Source organism: Lingula anatina, chromosome 5, assembly GCF_051362555.1.
Source record: "Lingula anatina isolate TDL-2025a chromosome 5, LinAna3.0, whole genome shotgun sequence".
In the NCBI taxonomy this organism is placed as follows: Eukaryota; Metazoa; Brachiopoda; class Lingulata; order Lingulida; family Lingulidae; genus Lingula; species Lingula anatina.
The window spans coordinates 3,753,634-3,779,425 of record NC_141771.1 but is presented as its reverse complement, the minus strand read 5'-3'; the positions used below and the strand labels follow the sequence as shown (position 1 = coordinate 3,779,425).

At 36.2% G+C, this 25,792-nt stretch overlaps 4 protein-coding genes across 6 annotated transcripts in view; 1 reads left to right on the top strand and 3 right to left on the bottom strand.

Annotated features, from left to right (window-relative positions):
• The window catches only part of LOC106155661 (BRCA1-associated RING domain protein 1), a 32,407-nt gene that overhangs the window by 1,443 nt on the left and 5,172 nt on the right, over window positions 1-25,792 (top strand). The window contains exons 4-7 of the mRNA XM_087012363.1: window positions 148-397; window positions 601-1,213; window positions 1,497-1,737; window positions 25,391-25,701. Coding sequence (XP_086868489.1) covers window positions 148-397; window positions 601-1,213; window positions 1,497-1,737; window positions 25,391-25,701 — 1,415 coding nt within the window. The remainder of the gene's footprint in view (window positions 1-147; window positions 398-600; window positions 1,214-1,496; window positions 1,738-25,390; window positions 25,702-25,792) is intronic.
• LOC106155430 (uncharacterized) lies at window positions 2,052-9,274 on the bottom strand. Of its 3 annotated transcripts, none has more exons than XM_087012364.1 (6): window positions 8,792-9,269; window positions 8,107-8,508; window positions 5,396-5,682; window positions 4,709-4,768; window positions 4,052-4,267; window positions 2,052-3,068 (listed from the first exon to the last, which is right to left on the bottom strand). In XM_087012364.1, exons 2-6 carry the CDS (start codon window positions 8,383-8,385, stop codon window positions 2,801-2,803), a joined length of 1,110 nt encoding a protein of 369 aa, XP_086868490.1. In that variant the 5' UTR covers window positions 8,386-8,508; window positions 8,792-9,269; the 3' UTR covers window positions 2,052-2,800. The 3 variants fall into 3 exon arrangements, with proteins under 3 accessions (XP_086868490.1, XP_086868491.1, XP_086868493.1); XM_087012365.1 differs by having other exon boundaries at window positions 8,814-9,269; XM_087012367.1 differs by lacking the exon at window positions 4,709-4,768 and having other exon boundaries at window positions 8,792-9,274.
• On the bottom strand, window positions 11,595-15,724 carry LOC147761492 (uncharacterized). Its single transcript, XM_087012368.1, has 5 exons — window positions 15,376-15,724; window positions 14,463-14,749; window positions 13,764-13,823; window positions 13,308-13,523; window positions 11,595-12,905 (listed from the first exon to the last, which is right to left on the bottom strand). The coding sequence occupies exons 1-5, from the start codon at window positions 15,652-15,654 to the stop codon at window positions 12,638-12,640; spliced, it is 1,110 nt and encodes a 369-aa protein (XP_086868494.1). The 5' UTR covers window positions 15,655-15,724; the 3' UTR covers window positions 11,595-12,637.
• Window positions 17,209-25,505, bottom strand: LOC106155520 (uncharacterized). Its single transcript, XM_087013104.1, has 5 exons — window positions 25,356-25,505; window positions 21,397-21,798; window positions 20,493-20,779; window positions 18,945-19,160; window positions 17,209-18,541 (listed from the first exon to the last, which is right to left on the bottom strand). Exons 2-5 carry the CDS (start codon window positions 21,676-21,678, stop codon window positions 18,274-18,276), a joined length of 1,053 nt encoding a protein of 350 aa, XP_086869230.1. The 5' UTR covers window positions 21,679-21,798; window positions 25,356-25,505; the 3' UTR covers window positions 17,209-18,273.

Genomic DNA, 25,792 nt, shown 5'->3' with positions numbered 1-25,792 from the left:
TTATCTTTAACAATGATAGTAACTTGATGTACCCATATTGGACTCCCTGTAAATCTGTGATGAGATTACAGATTAAGATTTTGAACTCCCTGTACCCCAAATCCTGGGAAAACCCTCAGTGTCAAAACAATCTGATTTTGATTTTAGGAGGAGGTGAATTAAATTCTCCTAAAGAGACAAAGAAGAAGAATAAAAGCCATGACCTTGAGGAGTCCAGCCATCAACCAGCCTGTGTTCAGAAAGAAAACCTAGTCCCACCTGTCAATAAAGATCCATATGCTGTGTATGATTTTGAGTCTTCACCTATGACAACAACTTCTAAGCCAGCAGGGAGAAGAACGCGGAGTGTCACTGCTAAGAATGTGAAAAAGAAAGCACTGGCTGCTGTAAATAAGAGGTGGGTAATATGTATATATTCTCTCTAATTACAGTCTATTGCTGCGCAACAGTGTAAACTCACCAGGTTCTTGAGTCCCCTTTGTTTTTGTTTTTTTTATTTTTATTAACTACTTGCTGAAATGTTAACACACCTCATTCCCATGCAGATTCTAAGACGTTTTCCAGTCTTGCATGATATAAAAGTTCCAAGATTAATTTCAGGTGGGGAATTAAACAGTCGCCTTCAGAAGCTTCCTTTAATGACCCTTGCACCAGCTGTAAGAAAACAAAGGAGGGAAGAGAGGAACGGAAGAGAAGAGTGCAGATCATTACTCCTACCAGCTCCATTAAGTCCAAAGGTCACGTCTCCAACATCAATGACACATCAATACAAGGTGTCAATTATTGTTACAATGCTGCAACAGACATTGCAGGGGGAGATGTGACTGGTGACGATGACAAGAACAAGGATGCAGTTGATAAATGCAGTGTCAGTAACAGTGCCATTAGCAGTGAAAAAACTGCTACTGCAGCTACTAAGGCAAATGTTCATGATGAGCAAATTAGCATGGACAATGATGCTTCTGTGACAATTCAGACTGAGAATGATGACCATATTAACCACATCCAGTCTGGAAAATATCCTGGCAAGTCTGGAGAAGATAAAAACAGGTCTCATGGTGGGTGTGGTGCTGACAGCAAACACCACAAGCCTGAATGTGATGAGCAGGATTCTGAGCAAGGAGCTGTCACTGTGGAGGAATTGGGGCTGTGTGCCACACCCACTTTAGCTGTGCACAGGTCACGGCGACCTAGGACACTACACCATGGTGAGGTGAGTATTGGACAGGGTGGTGGGATGGAAGGGGATAGGAGGGGGGGGGGGCATTGTGGTCAGATTAGTTTGCATGATGTGCTTGTAAAAATTTTTTTTTTTACTGTATGATAAATGCTGTTGCAATCTTTGTCCCTGATGCACTAAATATGACACAATTTATAATATTTCAGTTATATATCTATTAAGTAAAAAAAAAATAATGTTAATAGGTTATCATTTGGGAACTTTTCAGTACAGCTGTAATTTCTTTAGTATCATGATCATCTTGTTGCTGTTTCAGAATCATAGACCTAAGTCTGGAGACAGAGTCCACAATAGAAAGCTGCCCACAGACACAGTGCTATCTCCTTCACCAGTGACCTTTAGAAAGACCAGAAGATCGGCTGAGACAAATCTCTCTCCAGCTCCAACAAGAAAGTCCAGACGATCGTCTGAGACTCCACCAGCTTCAGTTGACTCCCCAGGTCACACAAAAACAACCAGGCAATCTGAGGAAAAGCAGAACATCCCTGCAGCACAAGGTAGGTACATGTGAATAGGATTCACTCAGACAAAAAAATTGCTGCAAATTACTGTAATTATTTTTCCCAAATCTAAATTTGATGTCAAGATGCTGATAGATGAATGAAATTATTTTGGATACTTTCTTTTGCTTTGCCAAAGTAATTTTTCGGCATTTAGTGGTAGTTTTAACAGAGAAATGACCCTACTAGTAGGTAAAGTACCATGTTGTGACATACCAATTACTTCTGTTTTCCCTATCCAGGAGTCTGCAACTTAATCTAATGTCATTCCATAGTGCAGTCTAAGATTAACAAGAACGTAAGAACATTTGTAATATCTGTATATTTATTGGTTCATTGTAGTCCAATAGTTTGTGAGCAGAGGATTAGTATAGTTTTTTTATTACTTTTACAATTCCCGCACTTACCATCCTCAGTCTCTGGATTTGTTAATAAATAATGCTGTTGGGAAATAAAATGCTGATTATACCACACTGATTAACTACCACAACAGCCTCAATGACTTTATCATCTCCACCAGCAAAGGAGGGTGTGTTTTCATAGTGTTGTGTCTGTATGTCAGTGAACAGGATATCTCCAATAGTTCCTCACAAATATTGATGTAAAAATTTAGGATAGCCAGGAATTCGTGAGATATAAAAGAAATAATAATTTCAATACAACCTAGGTTTTCTAACATTTTTAAAAGAACACCGTAATTTTCTTTTCCATAGTTAGGTGTCTGTGCAAGTTTTAGAGTCTTGTGTGGACATGTGCACTGCCTTTTTTTATTTTACTGAATAAAATATCCATGTTCTGCTTAAAATAAAGTGTCTTGGTCACCTGACAGTCACGTGAAGTGGTGACCTCTGTCATTCAATCCACTGGTCAACTTATCAAGTGTTACCATAGCGACACTGATCAACTTAAAAATATAGCCTTAGTGGCCTCTTGCCAACTTAACAAGTGTTGCCGTAGAGACCACTGGCCAATTTTAATGAATTTTGTCATAGTGACCACTAGCAAATTTTACAAGTGACCACTGACCAGCTACTGTAAACAAGCATTTTTATAGACCAGCTTAACAAGTGTTGCCATAGTGACCAACAGGAGCCACAGTGGGGAATCTGTACTCGGGATTGGTCAGCAGATGATAGAGTTGAGGTAGCTTGGTCTTGAGTAGTAGTTTGTTGTACAGTTCCCACTCATTACTGATGTACGCTGCTCTGACAGGCTTCTTTTGTATCCCCAGGATAGAGGTCAGTCCCCAGTAGATCAACTCTGAAGTCAGGCAGTTCATCTTGCAGGTGGGGTCCTTATAGTGGTACACACCCTTACAATAGGGCCATCTGAAGTTGCAGAAAGAACCATCTTAAGATGTCATCTCAGAGCATATTCAGAACAGCAGGCTAACAGATCCACAGATCAAATATGGCCGACCCACTTGAATGCTTGTTGAATGTGTAATCTCCTCTGGGAATCGTCTAATCAGGAATTCAGTGGAAAACTTTAAAATGGGTTGCCATATTTGATCTGCAGATCTGTTAGTTCACTGTTCTGAATACGCTCTTAATCTCAGCAGTGAAATACTAGCAACCTATATAAGGCAGTTGACCACCTTACACCCCATTTCCATAGATTAGATCGACCTACTTTAGATCGACCTAACTCCCTGGGGGTTCACGCTAAATAGCTGTCAGCCGGGCGGACACGAAAGCTAATTACCTCCTTACAGCTTGTAGTAGGCGGGATGGACATTTAAGTTGGATTATCTGAAAGTAATCTAGTGAGACTCCCTGCGGGGATAGATCGATCTAAAACCTATGGAAATAGAGCCTAAAGGTACACTGGGCTAGTGAAAAGGTTAAAGTTTTACACAATGCTAGCACACTTACAAACACTAATTGCTTCAAATGCAAGTAAAAGTTTTTGGAACACACTATTATCTTGTTGGCATCCAGCATCTGTTTCACAAAAGACCTTTAATCAAAAAGTTGGACTAAACTTAGTGACTTAAATTTTAGTCTGCCTTGATTCAGGAATAATTGGCAATTATAGTCCAATTAAATGAAATACAGTAATAGGGTCTGTTTTATAACATGAAATAGATTGTGTTTCAGACTTAGTCTACTGATACTTTTATTTTATTGCACAACTTAATTTTAGTTTGTTTTAAAGTAAAGTAGACCAAATGTTTTGTCTTAATTATGGACCAATTTTAGGTCTAATTTCTTTTGTAAAACTGGCCCCATGTCCTCATTAAGTATTTGAATGTATAGTATTTGTGCTTTTAAGATAATATTTACAAAAAATTTTTCATTGTGCTGCTCACTTGTATGTATGTTTGTATGCCAGTCCGCAATCCGCAATGGCCTCCAGTGTAATTTTCCCCAAGGTGGAGCCACTGTTTTCGCCAAACACAGCAGGAAAGGCAAAGGCGAAGCCGAAACCTGTAATAAGATGGAGTGTCTCCTCCAGTGTGAAGTCAATGTCTGATTCATTGAGATATTCGTCATTTTTGAACAGGTGGAATTCCATTTTGTAGGCCCTGAAAGAAAGAAGATAAAAAAAAAATGCCTGTGAGACTCCGCTTGTGAATTCATCATTAGGGATACACTGATGAACGAGATTGTCCATGTACCCCCCACCTTCACCCGGAGATATACTTTGACCAGATTTTTAATAAAAGTTTCTGTACTTCTATTTCTAATTTTTCTGTATTTGTACTGCATGGAAATGAAATTGGGATAAAACAATTTGTTTGATGATATTAATATTCTCTATCCAGGGGTTGCATATTAGCATGTGTGTGTGTATATATATATATATATATATATATATATATATATATATATATATATATATATATATATATATATATATATATATATATATATATTTTTTTTTTTTTTTTTTTTTGTGGGGGGGGGGGGGATTGTCCTGATATTCAGAGCTTGATGTTAATGGAGTAAAAAGAAGAATAATTTACTTGAAGGTTGCCATGCTTTTCTTGGATTTGTACTGCATAGTATTCATTTGACTTGTGGATCTGCAAAAGAATGTTTTTTAAATTTTTTTTAGATGTGATAAATTCATTCTGTATGATAATTTTGATATGTTGAAATGTATAAGATGATGTTTCCAATGAAAAGTTAATCTTCAGACAAGGTTAAATCTTACTGAAACACCAAAAGATAAACAGTAGAATTTGGTACTCTGGTCAAGTACTTACACTACAGTAGACCTCCATAACTCTTGGACCTTTTTTCTGATAATTCAAAGATGTTAGGCAATTTATATACGATATACAACTTCTACCAAAAATTAAAAGCCAATCCCCAAGATTTATTTTAACTAAGCAATAACAAAGTTAAACTGATGAGTTATGTTGAGTCTGCTGTATATATACTGTGGTCATATAATACACTCGCTCAAAAAAGTTGGGAAACTTTGTTATTTTGAATAATTATAAAATTACTATATGAGCCAACTTAAAGGTAAATATTTTAACCAAATATTGATGGATAATACATCCACCATTCTTTTAACTTCTCACTACATAACATAGTTTTTCAATTATGATGTTTCCAAACTTTTTTGGTAGAGTTTAGTTCCCAGTCAAAATATTTTAGGGTTTGTCAATTTTTAAGCTGTTAATTTTTCCCCCTAGCCTTACCTGAACAACGAAAACAGAGCCTTATTTTCTATCAGTTTACTGACAATGGCTTTGTTATCCACCTTTCCATCGCCATCATTGTCCAAGTACTCCGCCATGATATTTGCAGTGTGGCGCACCTTGGTGTCAGGTATGTCCTCAACTGCCACAATATGGACGCCAAATACGTTTAGGTACTTTGTGAAGTAGGGCTTAAGGTCAGCTATACAGGGAGGGATAGCAGATATCGTCATGTTTATGCACCTGGAACTGGCTCTGCAAAGAGTCGAGTGCTTTGTGGTCTTTTGCTGAAAGAGATTTTACGTTATGTCCTGATTTGTAATACCATGGTATTTACTCAAAGAAGCTTGATAATATGAATATCCCTTCTCTGTCCCCTCTCCAAAAGTGTTTGGCCCGGATATATTAAAAATATTTAAAAACGTTTCAAAAATGAGTTAGCCCTGTGTCAGAGGGCTAATTAAATTGTGAGTGTCTGGAAAAGTTGGGTTTTGAAATATTGGATTAAAGTGTTAAAAGAAAATGATGAATAATTTTATGAAATGACAGATTTAAATTAAGTACTTACAAAATAATCATAAATGATTGTATGAAATATAAAACTGGTCTGCACAGAAAGACTGAAATCAAACAACCTCAAAAATGGGCTCAAAAAAGATAGACTTGATGTTATTTAAAACTGCTTTGAGCTGCTTCTGTCAATATATATTTGAAGTTTCTTGGATTTTGTTCTGATTTCAATTTAACTAGGAAGATTTCAGCATTCTTTAATGCCTTAGATATGGACTAACTTTAAAAATGATCTTGTGCAGTACATTATGAAATTTTGACCAACACAGGATATATATAATGCTCTGACAGTGTTCGCGTTTACGCCGTCCGAGTATATAATTTACGCATCGTTTCATAAACGGACGCAAATTTCAGCAGGGCAGTGCGTCCCGGGGGACGCAAGTTTTTTTTTTTTTTTTTTTTTAAGAATGCATAATAAATTACACAAAGGAATTTCAACAAATTGGGCTTGTGAGTTTGAAAGTGATCTGGTAGTACGAACCAATAAAACTAGGGACAAATCATCGATGGTTTCATTTTGTCACTCCAAAAGTAGACTCGCTTTAGGTTCGCTTTAGTGAACTCCTCTACGCGTAATCGAGGTCGATCGTCACGTGGTTTATATAGTCATGGCGGCGGGTCCAAGTGCACCGAAGAATCATTCATCCCGGCGTGGTGTAATGAATTTAGCTGGTTAATATATGAAAACCAAACAATGTTTTGTGCCGTCTGCCGTGCAGGCAACTCTAAAAACTGTTTTACAAGCGGTTGCTGTGATTTTCAGCGAAGTAGTCTCACACGGCACGAGGCCTCTCAGCAACATAGGAATTGCGCACAACAGCGAACTTCCGCCGCCGCATTTAAAAAAGCATTATCCAATGCTGAAAAAGCTACAAGTGATAATTTGAGCGTACAACTGCGAACCATCTATTGGCTAATCAAAGAAGATATGCCCTTAAGCAAGTTTGACTCATTAATGGAGTTACAGGAAAGTAACGGTATGCGGATTGGGTCTGCACGCTACCGTCACCATGAAACTTTAAGTATTGTAACAATGCATATATAAAAAAAGACAAAAAAATAAAAGTAAAAAGTAGCGCGTCATTCGAAGCGATTCAAAATGGCATCCCACAAAAAAATAAAATTGATGCCGGTCCTGTTAAAATTTGATAAAGCAATTTCTGAATTAAATTTTATTATGCAATCCGTTTGTTGCGAATGATAAACATGTCCTAGTACTGGTCATTTTAAGGACGAGTTTAAATTATTGTTCATTTTTGAAGAATGCTCAAATATAGGCCCTACTACTATTAGGATATTTTAATTTTATTGCAGGGTCCTTGATATAGGCCTACTTCAACTATCTTTATTTAAAAAATAAGATATCACAGTCAACAGTCATTCAGATTTTTCTTGCTGACAACTGATCCAAATACTAGATTCTCTTTTTTTTTTAATGGTTTAATTTGAACTGGTCCTACTTTGAAATTTCACAGGTTGAGGAAATGATCACATCTGCAGATATGGTTTTAAGAAGAGATTTCAATGAGAGGATGGAGGCAGCTAACTTTATATCAATTAATAGTTGCAGATGAGAGTATAGATATTGCTGTCTTCAAGAAGCTCCTGAAGCTTCAGAATTTTCGTGCTTTGAGGCACCGTAAAAAGTAATTTAAGTTATCACATTTTAAAGAACTATTTTTCACATGGATTGTTTGTGAAATTGGTCTATGATACGCACCACCTATCCATACACATTTTAAGGTTGATGGTAATATAAAATAAAGAAATCAAGTTATAAAAATGAAAGCTGTTGTGTTATGAGTTTCAGATGTCAAGAGCTGTTTTCAAAGCACTTGTTTTGTCGTGTCTGTCAAAAATTTGTTTCATCAATTTTTGTGGGAACAACATGTTGCACCTTAGTGCTTACTGGTGAGTTGAGAAGAAAAAGGATTACAATTTTACAAAATTTATTGATAGTTTTTATTATTAAATAAGAAAAAAAATTATTTTTCCGAAGGACCCCATTTTTTTCTAAAGGACCCCATTTTACAATGCTAGTGGGGTCCCAAGGACTCCACTTACAAACTGCCCAGCGCAAACACTGCTCTGACTTAGCACTAGCAGCATGTGTGAGGCCTATTAATCTGCCATTTTACCTTGCTGGCGCCTAGCTGATTATGGGATTTCCTGTCATAATCAGTTCTTTCTTCTATGAAATTGATTGATTCTGTGCGCTGACGAATCCAGCGCCTTAAGAGTGAGATTATCTTGTCTGTTTCTGCCAGTTTGTGATGGTCTCTAGTGGCGTCTGCGACTGTATATATTCCACCAAACATGAGTAGTATCCATAGGAGGCAAAACTTGTTCCAACCAAGTCGTGTTTTCCATGGTGGTAGTTTAATGGCAGCAATATCCATGTTATAAGTGATTGCCATACTGTCTGTGAGATACACTCACTCAATATTCTAGATGTTATGATTGTCAGAGTATTATTCCTTGCACGAGAGCTGCAATCTTCTTCTCTTCTAGAAATGTGTACATTTGAAATGAGGGCCTATCTGCAAAGTAAAATCATTAATATTGAGATCAGTCTGTTAGAAGTGAAACAAAACCTGTTTTGGATTTTTTTAACGTATCTTGGATTTTTTGTCTAAATGGTCAAATTTATTTATTTATTTATTTATTTTAGAGGGCTTCTCTGATTTGATTTAGTATTAGCTGTGTCAAGATTTTTTTTCGTTTAGCCATTCCACTATTATGTCTCAACCACTTCACTAGGTTGCCAAGTTTTGCTTTCTAGAGATCAGCATTCAGTGTCCTCTCTAAATACTATTTACTTACCCCACCTTCAATAATTACCAACCTCGCTCAAGTATCTATCTCAGTATTTTACCATTTTACGCGCCGCTCGGTTGTCAAGGTGTTCCTGCTCAAGCAACACAGGGTGACTCCCGCTCTCACCACCAACACCAACCAATTATTGAACCGAGCAAATAATTTCTTCCTCTCCTTTCATATAACAACTATGAATACAGACTACTGACCCCTTCATTTATTTCTGTCATTTTATATCTTCACCTATACAATTATATTATATTGGCTTCCCAGCCAGGTGGGCTGCCCGAATGGTCACTTTAATTCAATTACACTTGACAGAGAAGACTTCCAGACTGATTACTTTATCTGATTGAACAAGGTGAATGATATAGTTTCAAGGACGAGGACAATTTCAAAACACCTTTGAGACAGATGTACTTCTAAACCAAAGATACTGCTTCTCATTTAATCGCGTAACCTTTAGTGACTGTGTACAAACCAACCTCCTTAACTTGACCTGTAAACTATTTATATAATAAGTATTTATATAATAACACATGTAATATATTTATATAATAAGTATTTATATAATAACACATGTAATATATTTATATAATAAGTATTTATATAATAACACATGTAATATATTTATATAATAAGTATTTATATAATAACACATTTGACCAATGCAGCTATAATAATACAAATAATATTCATGACACATAAAATTACATAAGATCCTTATAAACTTTTGGAAATTAAATCGAGTGAAATGGAATGAAATAGTTACATAGTTGCTAATCCAGTCAAAGGTCTTGGAAAACCAAAACTTTATATAAGGCATTAAATGTATGTCAGATGAAATACATTTTTCGTCTATAATTCTTGCCTAAAAATCTATAAAATTGTTGGTCTATAAAAATGTTTTTTTTTAAACATGATTGTTAAGTTAAAACTGTCCTCTTTCAATAATAATTATTTGTTGTCTTAGATTGATGTACATTTACAAGAGTTGTGTCTTACATTTATGACAGACTTAATATAATTTTCATCTATAAAAATGTTTTTTTCTAAAACATGTCAAGTTAAAACTATCCTCTTTTAATAATCCGTTATCTTAGACTTATGTATAAGAGTTGTGTCTTACCAAGTGTAAGGAGCCACATATTTCCACCAGACTGACACCCCATTTCCATAGATTAGATCGACCTACTTTAGATCGACCTAACTCCCTGGGGGTTCACGCTAAATAGCTGTCAGCCGGGCGGACACGAAAGTTAATTATCCCCTTACAGCTTGTAGTAGGCGGGACGGACATTTAAGTCGGATTATCTGAAAGTAATCTAGTGAGACTCCCCGCGGGGATAGATCGATCTAAAATCTATGGGAATAGAGCCTGAGACTCTGGTATTACACCAGAGTAAATTAATACGTGAAGAAAAACCTTACATGTGGGAATGTAGATGAATCGAATGGGTATTAAAAGTCTTGGCATGGAATTTTAATGATGCTTCACCAGTGTCTTGAATAGATGCAACAAACCATAAACAATGTTCTGCAGAAACTGTAGGATGATGGTAAAGTAGGAGGCGCTGAGCTTTACGAGAAATAGAGCAGATAATTGGCAAGGCGAAGCCGAGACAATTATCTGCTCTATTTCTCGTAAAGCTCAGCGCCGAGTGCTTTATCTGGCTTAAAGCACGAGTAATTAACCCTGTGCACTGGTGCGTGGAACGCATTCTTGGATGACGTGACTTTACACGAAATAAAGCACGGCGCGACCTATTGTCTTTTGACAGGAGAGTGCTTTAAGGTATGTTATAGTTGAAGAGATTTCTAATGAGGTGCTTGTTGTGAAAGCAGTATTGTGGTGGACAGTTTAAAAGCTTGGATTGGACCATGCCATCTGTAGGTTTCTGTAGATTTTTAGTTATTTGCAGTCATTTTTGAATTGCTGTCTACATGGGCTAACTGTAACCTTTTATCTCATTTAGCCTTTTGGTATTTTTTTTTTCTTTATTTTTAGCAGAAAAAATTGTACTTTAGCCAAATTTTCTTTAAGTCAAATGCTTACTAGTAATGTATGTGCCACCTAATAAAGTTTGTTTGTACACTTAAAATGGCTTGCTGTTGAAGGTGTATTGTGGAAAATTTTGAAGCTTTCACCATATTGGCAAAAGCAGTCATTTTTATTGTTGCTAAATTAAAATATATAATAAGCCACTGGTGAGTTAAGGAGGGAAGCATGGGTATTGATGACACTGTTGTATACATGTAGCAAGCTGGGATTAAATATTTTTTCACAGAAGATAATTTGGCATTTAATTTACTAAGTGACAATAGTATAGTAAGAGATAGAAAAAATATGTAGTTTCTAGCGAAACCCAGTAATTTCAACAATCTCAAGGATAAAGGTTGGTAAATAATTAAATGTAAATAGTGATAAGAAATTGAATCACATTATTGTGTATTAGTTTTCCTGAATGATGGCATTTGTGAGTTTTATATGCCCAATAATAGTACAGAAAAGATTGCAAATTGTTTGTTCCATGTATATATCACTGGCTAGGAGATATCTTGAAGGGTATTGCAGCACAAATATCCGTGTATTGTACTGTTGAATGGAAATTGTCCACTAAATTGTGTAGGAGATTACTGAATTAATAAATACATGAAGGGTGGATGGCAGCACAGGTGCTCCAGGGCTAACAATGTGTCCCATTTCATGTACCAGTTTGTTAAGTGAATGGACCAGGACTTATCCATGCATCACATATATAATTAAAGGGTGTTTTGTGTTTTAATTATTAAATGATGTCAAATACAATACCATATTCAAGTTTATTTTGCTTGTACTTAAGTTTTGCTTTTGAAGCTGCAAATTATAATTTGATGATGCAAGTGTTCACAGAGTGCATCCATGATGTCTTTCAGCCTGTGACTGAGTATGTTGTGTAAGGAAACAAATTCGACAGATTACTAGTAACTATCTGGAGACAAGATGTTAGTTACCATTCTTGATTCTTTGATTGATAATGTTTTTGAAGATTAAAGTGGCATTCTTAAAGAAAATAGATTGATTAGATATAGCAGAAAAAAGTTGGAATTATAGTACTTACAAGTTTGAAATGTAATGAGCAATAGAGAAGGTACTACTGCATACATCATGTGTATATGAAGTGTAACCTTTGGAAAATTTATTGTCATCTGGATCTAAGGCCCCATTCAGAATGAGAAGAGCCGAGTGCTAGCTAGGCCATGACCTAAATGTGGTTGATCTACATGAAAAGGAGATCGCTTAATCCTGTAATGGTCTCTACTGTTGAGAAATAAAATGCTGAATATACCAGACTGATTAATCACTATCAGTGAACAGGATATCTCAGTGTATCTTCACAAAATTTGATGAAAAAATTCAGGATAGCCAGGAATTTGTAAGATATAAAAGAAATAATAATTTCAATACAACCTAGGTTTTCTAACATTTTTAAAAGAACGCCGTAATTTTCTTTCCCATAGTTCGGTGTCTGTGCAAGTTTTAGAGTCTTGTGTGGACATGTGCACTGCCTTTTTTATTTTACTGAATAAAATATCCATGTTCTGTTTAAAATAAAATGTCTTGGTCACCTGACAGTCACGTGAAGTGGTGACCTCTGTCATTCAATCCACTGGTCAACTTATCAAGTATTACCATAGCGACACTGGTCAACTTAAAAATGTAGCCTTAGTGGCCTCTTGCCAATTTAACAAATGTTGTCATAGAGACCCCGGCCAATTTTAATGACTGTTGTCATAGTGACCACTAGCCAATTTTACACGTACTGCCATAGTGACCACTGACAAGTTAAACAAGCATTTTCACCGACCAGCTTAACAAGCGTTGCCATAGTGACCAACAGGAGCCACAGAAGGGAGCCTGTACTTGGGATCGGTGAGCAAATGATAGAGTTGAGGTAGCTTGGTCCTGAGTAGTAGTTTGTTGTACAGTTCCCACTCATTACTGATGTACGCTGCTCTGACAGGCTTCTTCTGTATCCCCAGGATAGAGGTCAGGCCCCAGTAGATCAACTCTGAAGTCAGGCAGTTCATCTTGCAGGTGGGGTCCTTATAGTGGTACACACCCTTACAGTAGGGCCATCTGAAGTCACAGAAAGAAACATCTTAAGACGTCATCTCAGAGCATATTCAGAACAGCAGACTAACAGGTCCACAGATCAAATATGGCCGACCCACTTGAATGCTTGTTGTTTAATCCCCGCTGGGAGTCTATTCAGTGGCTAATCAGGAATTAAGTGGCAAACTTTTAAATGGGTCGCCGCCTTTGATCTGTGTTTCAGACGTAGTCTACTAATACCTTTATTTTATTAGACAACTATTTTGTTTTGAAATAAAGTAGAACAAATGTTTTGTCTTAAGTTTCTACCAATTTTAGGTCTAAATTTTTTTTTAAGTTTAATGAAACCAGCCCCATGTCTTCATTAAGTATTTGAGTGTATTGTTTTTGTACTTTTAAGAGAATATGTTTGATTTTGCCACTCACTTGTATGTATGTTTGTATGCCAGTCCGCAATCCGCAATGGCCTCCAGTGTAATTTTCCCCAAGGTGGAGCCACTGTTTTCGCCAAACACAGCAGGAAAAGCAAAGGCGAGGCCGATACTTGTAATAAGATGGAGTGTCTCCTCCAGTGTGAAGTCAATGTCTGATTCATTGAGGTATTCGTCATTTTTGAACAGGTTGAACCCCAGTTTGTACGCACTAGAAAAAAAGAAGATAAAAAAATGCCTGTGAGACTCCGATCATGAATTCATTATAGGGTTACACTGATGAGCAAGATTGTCCATGTACCCCATCTTCACCCAGAGATATACTTTGACCAGATTTTTAATAAAAGTTTCTGTACTTCTATTTCTACATTTTTTTTTTTTTTTTTTTTTTGGGGGGGGGTCCTGATACCCGGAGTTACATGATAATGAAGTAAGAAACAGAATAATTTACTTGAATGTTACCATGCTTTTCTTAGAGTTGTACTGCATAGTCTTCATTTGACTTGTGGATCTGCAAAAGAATGTTTTTAAAACTTTTTTAGTGTAATAAAATCCATTCTGTATGGTATGTTGAAATGCATAAGATGTTTCCAATGAAAAGTTAATCTTCAGACAAGGTAAATTCTTACTGAAAAACCAAAAGATAATCGGTAGAATTTGGTAGGCCTACTCTTATCAAGTACGTACACTACAGTAGACCTGCATAACTCTTGAAACAGTTTCTTTTTCTGATTATTTAAAGATGTTAGGCAATTTATATATAATATTTATCTTATACCAAAAATTAAAAGCCCATCCCCAAGATTCATTTTCAATAAGCAATAACAAAGTTATAAACTGAGGAGTGATGTTGAGTCTGCTGTATATATACCATGGTCACACAATACACACACAAAATTTGGGAAACTTATTTTGAATAATTATGAAATAACTATATGAACTAAAGTGAATATTTTGACCAAATTTCAATGGATAATGCACCCATCATTCTTTAAACTTTTTTCCCACTACATTTCATAGATTTTCTATTATTGAAAAACAAATTTTTAGTTTCCAAACTTTTTTGGAAGAGTTTAGTTCCCAGTCAAAAACTTTTAGGGTTTGTTTATCAATTTTTTAAGCCATTGGTTTTTTTTCCCCCTAGCCTTACCTAAACAAGGAAAACGTAGCCTTATTTTCTATCAGTTTATGGACAACGGCTTTGTTATCCACCATCCCATCACCATCATTGTCCAAGTACTCCGCCATGATATTTGCAGCGTGGCGCACCCTGGTGTCAGGTACATCCTCAACTGCCACAATATGGACGCCAAATACGTTTAGGTACTTTGTGAAGTAGGGCTGTAGGTCAGCTATACAGGGAGGGATAGAAGATATCGTCATGTTAACGCACCAGGAATTGGCTCTGCAATGAGTCAAGTGGTTTGTGGCCTTTCGCTGGAAGAGATTTTACGTTACGTCCTGATTTGTAATATCACACAAATTGCTCAAAGAAGCTTGATAATAGGAAAAACCCCACCCTACCCCACCCCCACCCCCACACCACCCTACCTCTTCAAAATTGTTTGGTCTGGAAAAATTAGAAATGTTGTTTCAGAAATGAGTTGGCATGGTGTCAGAGGGCTAATTTTTGCAAGTGTCTGGAAAAGGTGAGTCTTGAAATATTAGATTAAAGTTTTCAAAGAAAATGATGAATAATTTAAAGAAAGTTTTAAATTAAGTAATTACAAAATAACCATGAATGAATGTATGAAATATAGAAGATTGGTCTGCACAGATAGTCTGAAATCAAAGCAACCTCAGAAATGGTCTCAAAAGGATAGACATGCTGTTATTTAAAACTGCTTTGAGCTGCTTCTGTCAATATATATTTGAAGTTTCTTGGATTTTGTTCTGATATCAATTTCACTAGGAAGATTTCAGCATTCTTTAATGCCTTAGGTATGGACAAATTTTAAAATGAACTTGCACAGTACATTTTGAAATTTTGACCAACACAAGATGTTTAACACTCTGAATTAGCACTAGCACCACATTTGAGGCCTTCTTAACAGCCATTTTACCTTGCTGGTGCCTAGCTGTTTATGGGATTTCCTGTCGAGATCAGTTCTTTCTTCTACGAAATTGATTGATTCTGTGTGCTGATGACTCCAGCGACTTAGGCTTGGGATCATCTTGTCTGTCTCTGCCAGTTTTTGATGGTCTCTAGTGGCATCAGCAACTACATACATTCCTCCAAACATCAGTAGTATCCATAGGATGCAAAACTTGTTCCAACCAAGTCGTGTTTGCCATGGTGGTAGTTTAATGGCAGCAATATCCATGTTATAACCAATTGCCATACTGTCTGTGAGATACACTCACTCAATATTCTAGATGTTATGATTGTCAGAGTAGTCCATGCACGAGAGCTGCAATCTTCTTCTCTTCTAGAAATGTGTACATTTGAGACGAGGGCCTACCTGCAAAGTGAAATCATTCATATTGAGATCAGTCTGTTAGAAGTGAAACAAGACCTGTTTTGGATTTTTTTACGTATCTTGGATTTTTTGTCCAAATGGTCAATTATTTATTTATTTATTTACTAGTATTTATTTATTTTTTTAGAGGGCTTCTCTGATTTGATTTAGTATCAGCTGTGTCAAGATTTTTTTCTTTTAGCCACTCCACTATTATATCTCAACCACTTCACTAGGATGCCGTTTTGCTTTCTAGAGATCAGCATTCAGTGTCCTCTCTAAATACTATTTTCTGACCCCACGTTCAATAATTATCTCGCTCAAGTATCCATCTCAGTATTTTACCATTTTACGCACCGCTCAGTCGTCAAGGTGTTCCTGCTCGAGCAACACAGGGTGACTCCCGCTCTCGCTACCAACACCAACCATTATTGAGCTGAGCAAATAATTTCTTCCTCTCCTTTCATCTACTATTAATACAGACTACTGACCCCTACATTTATTTGTGTCATTTTATATCTTCACCTTTACAATTATATTACTATATATTACTAGTAATGCATGTGCCACCTAATATCCTCCTTTAATAATCCATTATCTTAGACTTATGTATAAGAGTTGTGTCTTACCAAGTGTAAGGAGCCACAAATTTCCACCAGACTGAGACTGGTATTACACCAGAGTAAATTAATACGTGAAGAAAAAACCTTAAATGTGTGAACACATATTAATGGAATGGGTATTTAAAGTCTTGACATAGAATCTTAATGATGCTTCACCAGTGTCTTGAATAGATGCAACAACCCATAAACAATGTTCTGCAGACACTGTGCCAGCAGTGGGATGATGGTTGTTAAGGCACATTCAGAACAAGTTGATCCACGAACTAATAGATCCAGAGGATCAAATATGGTGCCACCCACTTGAAAGCATGCCGAGCTTTGATTGCTCTTCCCCTGAAGGGAGGTAGGAATCCATCGTCAAGTGGCACCATATTTGATATGGAGATTAGGTAGTCCACGGATCAACTTTGTCGTGAATGCTCTCTTACAGTATGTTCTGGTTGAAGAGATTTCTTAATGAGGTGCTTGTTGTGATGGCATTTGTGAGTATAATATGCCCAAAAATAGTGCAGTAAAGATTGCAAATTGTTTGTTCCATGTATATATCACTGGTTAGGAGATATCGTGAAGGGTATTGCAGCACAAATTTAAGGCATGTATTGTACTGTAGAATGGAAATTGTCCACTAAATTGTGTAGGAGATTACTGAATTAATAAATACTTGAGTGGTGGATGGCAGCACAGGTGCTACAGGGCTAACAACATGTCCCATTAAATGTACCAGTTTGTTAAGTGAATGGACCAGGACTTATCCATGCATCACATATATATAATTATAGGGTGTTTTGTGTTTTAATTATTAAATGATGTCAAATACAATACCATATTCAAGTTTATTTTGCTTGTACTTAAGTTTTGCTTTTGAAGCTGCAAATTATAATTTGATGATGCAAATGTTCACAGAGTGCATCCATGATGTCTTTCAGCCTGTGACTGAGTATGTTGTGTAATAAAACAAATTCGACAGATTAACCAACTGGAGACAAGATGTTAGGTACCATTCTTGATTCTTTGATTGATAATGTCATTGAAGATTAGAGTGGCATTCTTAAAGAAGAAAGATAAATCAGATATAGCAGAGAAAATTTGGAATTATAGTACTTACAAGTTTGATATATAATGAGCAATAGAGAAGGTACTACTGCATACATTATATGTATATGAAGTGTAACCTTTGGAAAATTTATTGTCATCCGGATCTATGACCCCATTCAGAATGAGAAGAGCCAAGTGCTAGCTAGGCCATGACCTAAATATGGTAGACCTACATGAAAAGAAGATCACTTAATCCTGTAATGGTCTCTACTGTTGGGAAATAAAATGCTGAATATACCAGACTGATTAATCACTATCAGTGAACAGGATATCTCAGTGTTTCTTCACAAAATTTGATGAAACTTTCAGGATAGCCAGGAATTCATGAGATATAAAAGAAATAATAAATTCAATACAACCTAGGTTTTCTAAATTTTTTAAAAGATCGCTGTTATTTTCTTTTCCATTGATAGGTGTCTATGCAGGTTTTAGAGTGCCCTCACTGTTCCTAAGCCAGTCTTGTGTGGACGTGTGCACTGCTTTTTTTATTTTACTGAATAAAATATCCTTGTTCTGCTTAAAATAAAGTGCCTTGGTCACCTGACAGTCACATGAAGTGATGATCTCTCTCATTCAGTCCACTGGTCAACTTATCAAGTTTTACCATAGGGACACTGGTCAACTTAAAGATATAGCCTTGGTGGCCTCTTGCCAACTTAACAAGTGTTGTCGTAGAGACCACTGGTCAATTTTAATTAATGTTGTCATAGTGACCACTAGCCAATTTTTCACGTGCTGCCATAGTGACCACTGACAAGCTAAACAAGCATTTTCACCGACCAGCTTAACAAGCATTGCCATAGTGACCAACAGGAGCCACAGAAGGGAGCCTATACTTAGGATCGGTGAGCAAATGATAGAGTTGAGGTAGCTTGGTCCTGAGTAGTAGTTTGTTGTACAGTTCCCACTCATTACTGATGTACGCTGCTCTGACAGGCTTCTTCTGTATCCCCAGGATAGAGGTCAGTCCCCAGTAGATCAACTCTGAAGTCAGGCAGTTCATCTTGCAGGTGGGGTCCTTATAGTGGTACACACCCTTACAATAGGGCCATCTGAAGTCACAGAAAGAACCATTTTAAAAAGTTATCCTAGAGCACATTTACAACAGCAGACTAACAGATCCACAGATTAATTATGACAGACCCACTTGAATGTTTGTTGTTTAATTCCCGCTGGGAGTCTATTCAGGGGCTAATCAGGAATTAAGTGACGAACTTTTAAATGGGTCGCCGCCTGTGATCTGTGTTTCAGACGTAGTCTACTAATACCTTTATTTTATAGACAACTTTTATTTTGTTTTGAAATAAAGTAGAACAAATGTTTTGTCTTAAGTTTCTACCAATTTTAGGTCTAAATTTTTTTAAAGTTTAATGAAACCAGCCCCATGTCTTCATTAAGTATTTGAATGTATTGTATTTGTACTTTTAAGAGAATATAATTGATTTTGCCACTCACTTGTATGTATGTTTGTATGCCAGTCCGCAATCCGCAATGGCCTCAAGTGTAATTTTCCCCAAGGTGGAGCCACTGTTTTCGCCAAACACAGCAGGAAAAGCAAAGGCGAGGCCGATACTTGTAATAAGATGGAGTGTCTCCTCCAGTGTGAAGTCAATGTCTGATTCATTGAGGTATTCGTCATTTTTGAACAGGTTGAACCCCAGTTTGTACGCACTATAAAAATAGAAGATAAAAAATCTCTGTGAGACTCCGCTCGTGAATTCATCATTAGGGTTACACTGATGAGCAAGATTGTCCATGTACCCCACCTTCACCCAGAGATATACTTTGACCAGATTTTTAATAAAAGTTTCTGTACTTCTATTTCTACATTTTTTTTTTTTTTTTTTTTTTTTTTTTTTTTTTTTTTTTGTATTTATATTTGTACTCTATGGGAATGAAATTGGGATAAAATAATTTGTTTGATGATATTAATACTCTCTGTCCTGGAGCTGCATTATCAAACTAAAAATATTGAAACACATATATTTATATACATTTTTTTTTTTTTTTTTGTGTGTGTGTGTGTGTGGGGGGGGGGGGGGGGGGGGTCCTGATACCCAGAGCTTCATGTTAATGAAGTAAAAAGAAGAATAATTTACTTGAAGGTTGCCATTATAGGGTTACACTGATAAGCAAGATTGTCCATGTACCCCACCTTCACCCAGAGATATACTTTGACAAGATTTTTAATAAAAGTTTCTGTACTTCTATTTCTACATTTTTTTTTTTTTTTTTTTTTTTGGGGGGGGGGTCCTGATACCCGGAGTTTCATTATAATAAAGTAAGAAACAGAATAATTTACTTGAATGTTACCATGCTTTTCTTAGATTTGTACTGCATAGTCTTCATTTGACTTGTGGATCTGCAAAAGAATGTTTTTTTAATTTTTTAAAATGTGATAAAATCCATTCTGTATGATATGTTGAAATGCATAAGATAATGTTTCCAATGAAAAGTATTAATTAATCTCCAGACAAGGTAAATTCTTACTGAAAAACCAAAAGATAATCGGTAGAATTTGGTACTCTAATCAAGTACTTATACTACAGTAGACCTGTATAACTCTTGAAACAGTTTTTTCTGTCTGATTATTTAAAGATGTTAGGCAATTTATATATAATATTTATCTTATACCAAAAATTAAAGGCCCATCCCCAAGATTAATTTTCAATAAGCAATAACAAAGTTATAAACTGAGGAGTGATGTCGAGTCTGCTGTATATAAACCATGGTCACACAATACACTCACAAAATTTGGGAAACTTATTTTGAATAATTATGAAATAACTATATGAACTAAAGGGAATATTTTGACCAAATTTCAATGGATAATGCACCCATCATTCTTTAAACTTTTTTCCCACTACATTACATAGATTTTCTATTATTGAAAAACAAATTTTTAGTTTCCAAACCTTTTTGGAAGAGTTAGTTCCCAATCAGAAACTTTTAGGGTTTGTTTATCAATTTTTTAAGCCATTGATTTTTTTCCCTTAGCCTTACATAAACAAGGAAAACGTAGCCTTATTTTCTATCAGTTTACAGACAACGGCTTTGTTATCCACCATCCCATCGCCATCATTGTCCAAGTACTCCGCCATGATATTTGCAGCGTGGAGCACCCTGGTGTCAGGTACATCTTCGACTGCCACAATATGGACGCCAAATACGTTTAGGTACTTTGTGAAGTAGGGCTTAAGGTCAGCTATACAAGGAGGGATAGGAGATATCGTCATGTTTATGCACCTGGAACTGGCTCTGCAAGGAGTCAAGTGGTTTGTGGCCTTTCGCTGGAAGAGATTTTACGTTACGTCCTGATTTGTAATATCACACAAATTGCTCAAAGAAGCTTGATAATATGAAAACCCCCCACCCCCACCCCACCCCACCCCACCTCTTCAAAATTGTTTGGTTTGGAAAAATTAGAAATGTTGTTTCAGAAATGAGTTGGCCTGGTGTCAGGGGGCTAATTTTTGTGAGTGTCTGGAAAAGGTGAGTCTTGAAATATTAGATTAAAGTTTTCAAAGAAAATGATGAATAATTTAAAGAAAGTTTTAAATTAAGTAATTACAAAATAACCATAAATGATTGTATGAAATATAGAAGATTGGTCTCCACAGATAGTCTAAAATCAAAGCAACCTCAGGAATGGTCTCAAAAAGGATAGACATGATGTTATTTAAAACTGCTTTGAGCTGCTTCTGTCAATATATATTTGAAGTTTCTTGGATTTTGTTCTGATTTCAATTTAACTAGGAAGATTTCAGCATTCTTTAATGCTTTAGGTATGGACAAATTTTAAAATGAACTTGCACAGTACATTTTGAAATTTTGACCAACACAAGATGTTTAACACTCTGAATTAGCACTAGCACCACATTTGAGGCCTTCTTAACAGCCATTTTACCTTGCTGGTGCCTAGCTGTTTATGGGATTTCCTGTCGAGATCAGATCTTTCTTCTACGAAATTGATTGATTCTGTGTGCTGATGACTCCAGCGACTTAGGCTTGGGATCATCTTGTCTGTCTCTGCCAGTTTTTGATTGTCTCTAGTGGCGTTAGCAACTACATACATTCCTCCAAACATCAGTAGTAGTATCCGTAGGATGCAAAACTTGTTCCAGCCAAGTCGTGTTTGCCATGGTGGTAGTTTAATGGCAGCAATATCCATGTTATAACCGATTGCCATACTGTCTGTGAGATACACTCACTCAATATTCTAGATGTTATGATTGTCAGAGTATTCCATGCACGAGAGCTGCAATCTTCTTCTCTTCTAGAAATGTGTACATTTGAGACGAGGGCCTATCTGCAAAGTGAAATCATTCATATCGAGATCAGTCTGTTAGAAATGAAACAAGACCTTTTTTGGATTTTTTTACCTATTTTGGATTTTTTGTCCAAATGGTCAATTTTTTATTTATTTATTTATTATTATTTTTTTAGAGGGCTTCTCTGATTTGATTTAGTATCCACCGTGTCAAGATTTTTTCGTTTAGCCACTCCACTAGGATGCCATGTTTTGCTTTCTAGAGATTAGCATTCAGTGTCCTCTCTAAATACTATTTTCTGACCCCACCTTCAATAATTACCAACCTCGCTCAAGTATCTAGCTCAGTATTTTACCATTTTACGTGCCGCTCGGTCGTCAAGGTGTTCCTACTCGAGCAACAGGGTGACTCCCGCTCTCGCTACCAACACCAACCGTTAATGAGCTGAGCAAATAATTTCTTCCTCTCCTTTCATCTACTATTAATACAGACTACTGACCCCTACATTTATTTATGTCATTTTATATCTTCACCTTTACAATTATATTACTATATATTACTAGTAATGTATGTGCCACCTAATATCCTCTTTTAATAATCCGTTATCTTAGACTTATGTATAAGAGTTGTGTCTTACCAAGTGTAAGGAGCCACAAATTTCCACCAGACTGAGACTCTGGTATTACACCGGAGTAAATTAATACGTGAAGAAAAAACCTTAAATGTGTGAACACATATTAATGGAATGGGTATTTTAAGTCTTGGCATAGAATCTTAATGATGCTTCACCAGTGTCTTGAATAGATGCAACAACCCATAAACAATGTTCTGCAGACACTGTGCCAGCAGTGGGGTGATGGTTGTTAAGGCACATTCAGAACAAGTTGATCCACGAACTAATAGATCCAGAGGATCAAATATGGTGCCACCCACTTGAAAGCATGCCGAGATTTGATTGCTCTTCCCCTGCAGGGAGGTAGGAATCCATCGTCAAGCGGCTCCATATTTGATCTGCAGCTTAGTTAGTCCACGGATCAACTTTGTTGTGAATGCTGTCTTACAGTATGTTGTGGTTGAAAAGATTTCTTAATGAGGTGCTTGTTGTGAAAGGAGGATTGTGGTGGGCAGTTAAAAAGCTGGGATTAGACCGTGCCATCTGTAGGTTTCTGTAGATTTCTAGTTATTTGTTGTCATCTTTTAATTGCTGTCTGCTGGGGTTAACTGCATTTTTTTTTTTTTTTTTTTTTTTAGAATAAATTTTACTGTAGCCAACATTTTCTAAAAGAGCAAATTTTCTCTAAGTCAAATGCTTGCTAGTAATGTATGTGCCACCTAATAAAGTTTGTGTGCACACTTAAAATGGCTTAATGTTAAAGGTGTATTGTGGAAAATTTTGAAGCTTTTGCCATATTGGCAAAAGCAGTCATTTTTATTTTTGCTAAATTAAAATATATAATAAGCCAATGGTGAGTTAAGGAGGGAAGCAGGGGTATTGATGACACTGGTGTATACATGTAGCAAGCTGGGATTAAATATTTCTTCACAGGAGATAATTTGGCATTTAATTTACTAAGTGGCAATAGTATAGTAAGAGGTAGAAAAAATATGTAGTTTCTAGCGAAACCCTGTAATTTCAACAATCTCAAGGATAAAGGTTGGTAAATAATTAAATGTAAATAGTGATAAGGAATTGAATGTCATTATTGTGTATTAGTTTTCCTGAATGATGGCATTTGTGAGTATACTATGCCCAATAATGGTGCAGTAAAGATTGCAAATTGTTTGTTCCATGTATACATCACTGGCTAGGAGATATCTTGATGGGTATTGCAGCACAAAACTTAGGCATGTATTGTACTGTAGAATGGAAATTGTCTAAGACTAAGGCTTCGTTCACATGCAATGCCTATTTTCTATTTTCTATTTTCGGTATGTCTTATGATCACGGTCTGTGCACTGAATATCCCGCGGCGTAATTACTGGCAGCGCGAGCCAGTTACTATAAGTTACTATAAGTAACTGGCTCGCGCTGCCAGTAATTACGCGGCGGGATATTCAGTGCACAGACCGTGATCATAAGATAGCGCGAATAGAAAATAGAATTTAGAAAATAGACATTGCATGTGAACGAAGCCTAACCCCCATTTCCATAGATTAGATCAACCTACTTTAGATCGACCTAACTCCCTGGGGGTTCACGCTAAATAGCTGTCATCCGGGTGGACACGAAAGTTAATTATCCCCTTACAGCTTGTAGTAGGCAGGACGGAGATTTAAGTCGGATTATCTGAAAGTAATCTAGTGAGACTCCCCGCGGGGATAGATCGATCTAAAATCTATGGGAATAGAGCCTTTGTGTAGGAGATTACTAATACTTGAATGGTGGATGGCAGCACAGGTGCTCCAGGGCTAACAATGTGTCCCATTTTATGAACCAGTTTGTTAAGTGAATGGACCAGGACTTATCCATGCATCACATATATATAATTATAGGGTGTTTTGTGTTTTAATTATTAAATGATGTCAAATACAATACCATATTCAAGTTTATTTTGCTTGTACTTAAGTTTTGCTTTTGAAGCTGCAAATTATAATTTGATGATGCAAATGTTCACAGAGTGCATCCATGATGTCTTTCAGCCTGTGACTGAGTATGTTGTGTAATAAAACAAATTAGACAGATTAACCAACTGGAGACAAGATGTTAGTTACCATTCTTGAATCTTTGATTGATGATGTCATTGAAGATTAAAGTGGCATTCTTAAAGAAGATAGATAAAGGTAGATTCAGATGTGGCAGAAAAAAATGGAATTTTAGTACTTACAAGTTTGAAATATAATGAGCAATAGAGAAGGTACAAGTGCAGTACATGTATATGAAATGTAACCTTTGGAAACAATACTGTCCTTTGAAAATGGCTTACTAGTTCTGTACATTGACTAGAAATGGTAAATTGTTGTAATTTCTAGGGAATTCCTTTAGTTTACTATTTATTTAGGACTAATGCACATTCATTGTTTTATTACCTTGAACTATTCACTCCAGTGACTATGAGATTGAAAAACCAACCACAAAAGTTTTTGTTCAGGATCTGCTCCCTCTTTCTGTTTTGGACCAGTAGATTCTTAGATCCTCTCTTTCATATATTAAGTAGACTTAGGCATATTTATTCACTTACAAGTGAAACTTAAAAGGAATCATTTAAGCTTTAATCATCCCTGAAGTTCAGGTTTATCCTTTTAAGTGAAACTTTCCTTAGGAAAGTGAAAAGCTTGATGCAAATTTGTTGCGAACGTTAACTAAAAAGCTCGCAAGAAACTTTTTGAGGTTGTTGCAAGAAAAAATAGTTGCTGTGAATTTCCTCTAGCAAATTTGGTGCAAATATATGCAGCAACAGTTTGCAAGAAGTCTAAATTTTAGGTAAGGTTAGGATATTTATATATATGTTGCGAGAAGATGAAGAAAGGACATTTGAATTTATTTGCTTATATTAATAACATTCTCTTCTTATGTCACTGATTATATGTAGAAATGTCTACATTACAAATTGCAAGCACAAAACTAAATTGTCTGTGCAATTTTTGCTTGACTTACCTTTTAAAATTGAATTTCTCTCTGTCGTTTAATAGTCAGGCAAGTTACCAGAAGGTCACTATCGCCCCCTAGTGCCAAAAGTAAACAGCAGCCAACCAAGAGGAGCTCTTTACAAGCCTCAGATTTCAAATCTACACCAAGACAAACCACAAATAGGAAATCACTGTCGCCATTTGGTGTTAAAGTTACACCGAGACAGACCAGCAGCAGAAGGTCATTTTCGCCATCTGGTGTAAAGTTACGAGGAAGTCCATCTGCTCTTTGTGGTGAAAGCAGTGTGGCAAGTCCAGCGAGTAAGAAGAGGAATGCTAAGGGAGAGACACCACTTCACATAGCTGCTATTAAAGTAAAATACCATAGTTTTCTTAGACCAAATATTAGATTTCTCTGTCTCTCTTTACATATATATATAAAAGATAGATAGATAGATATGATTA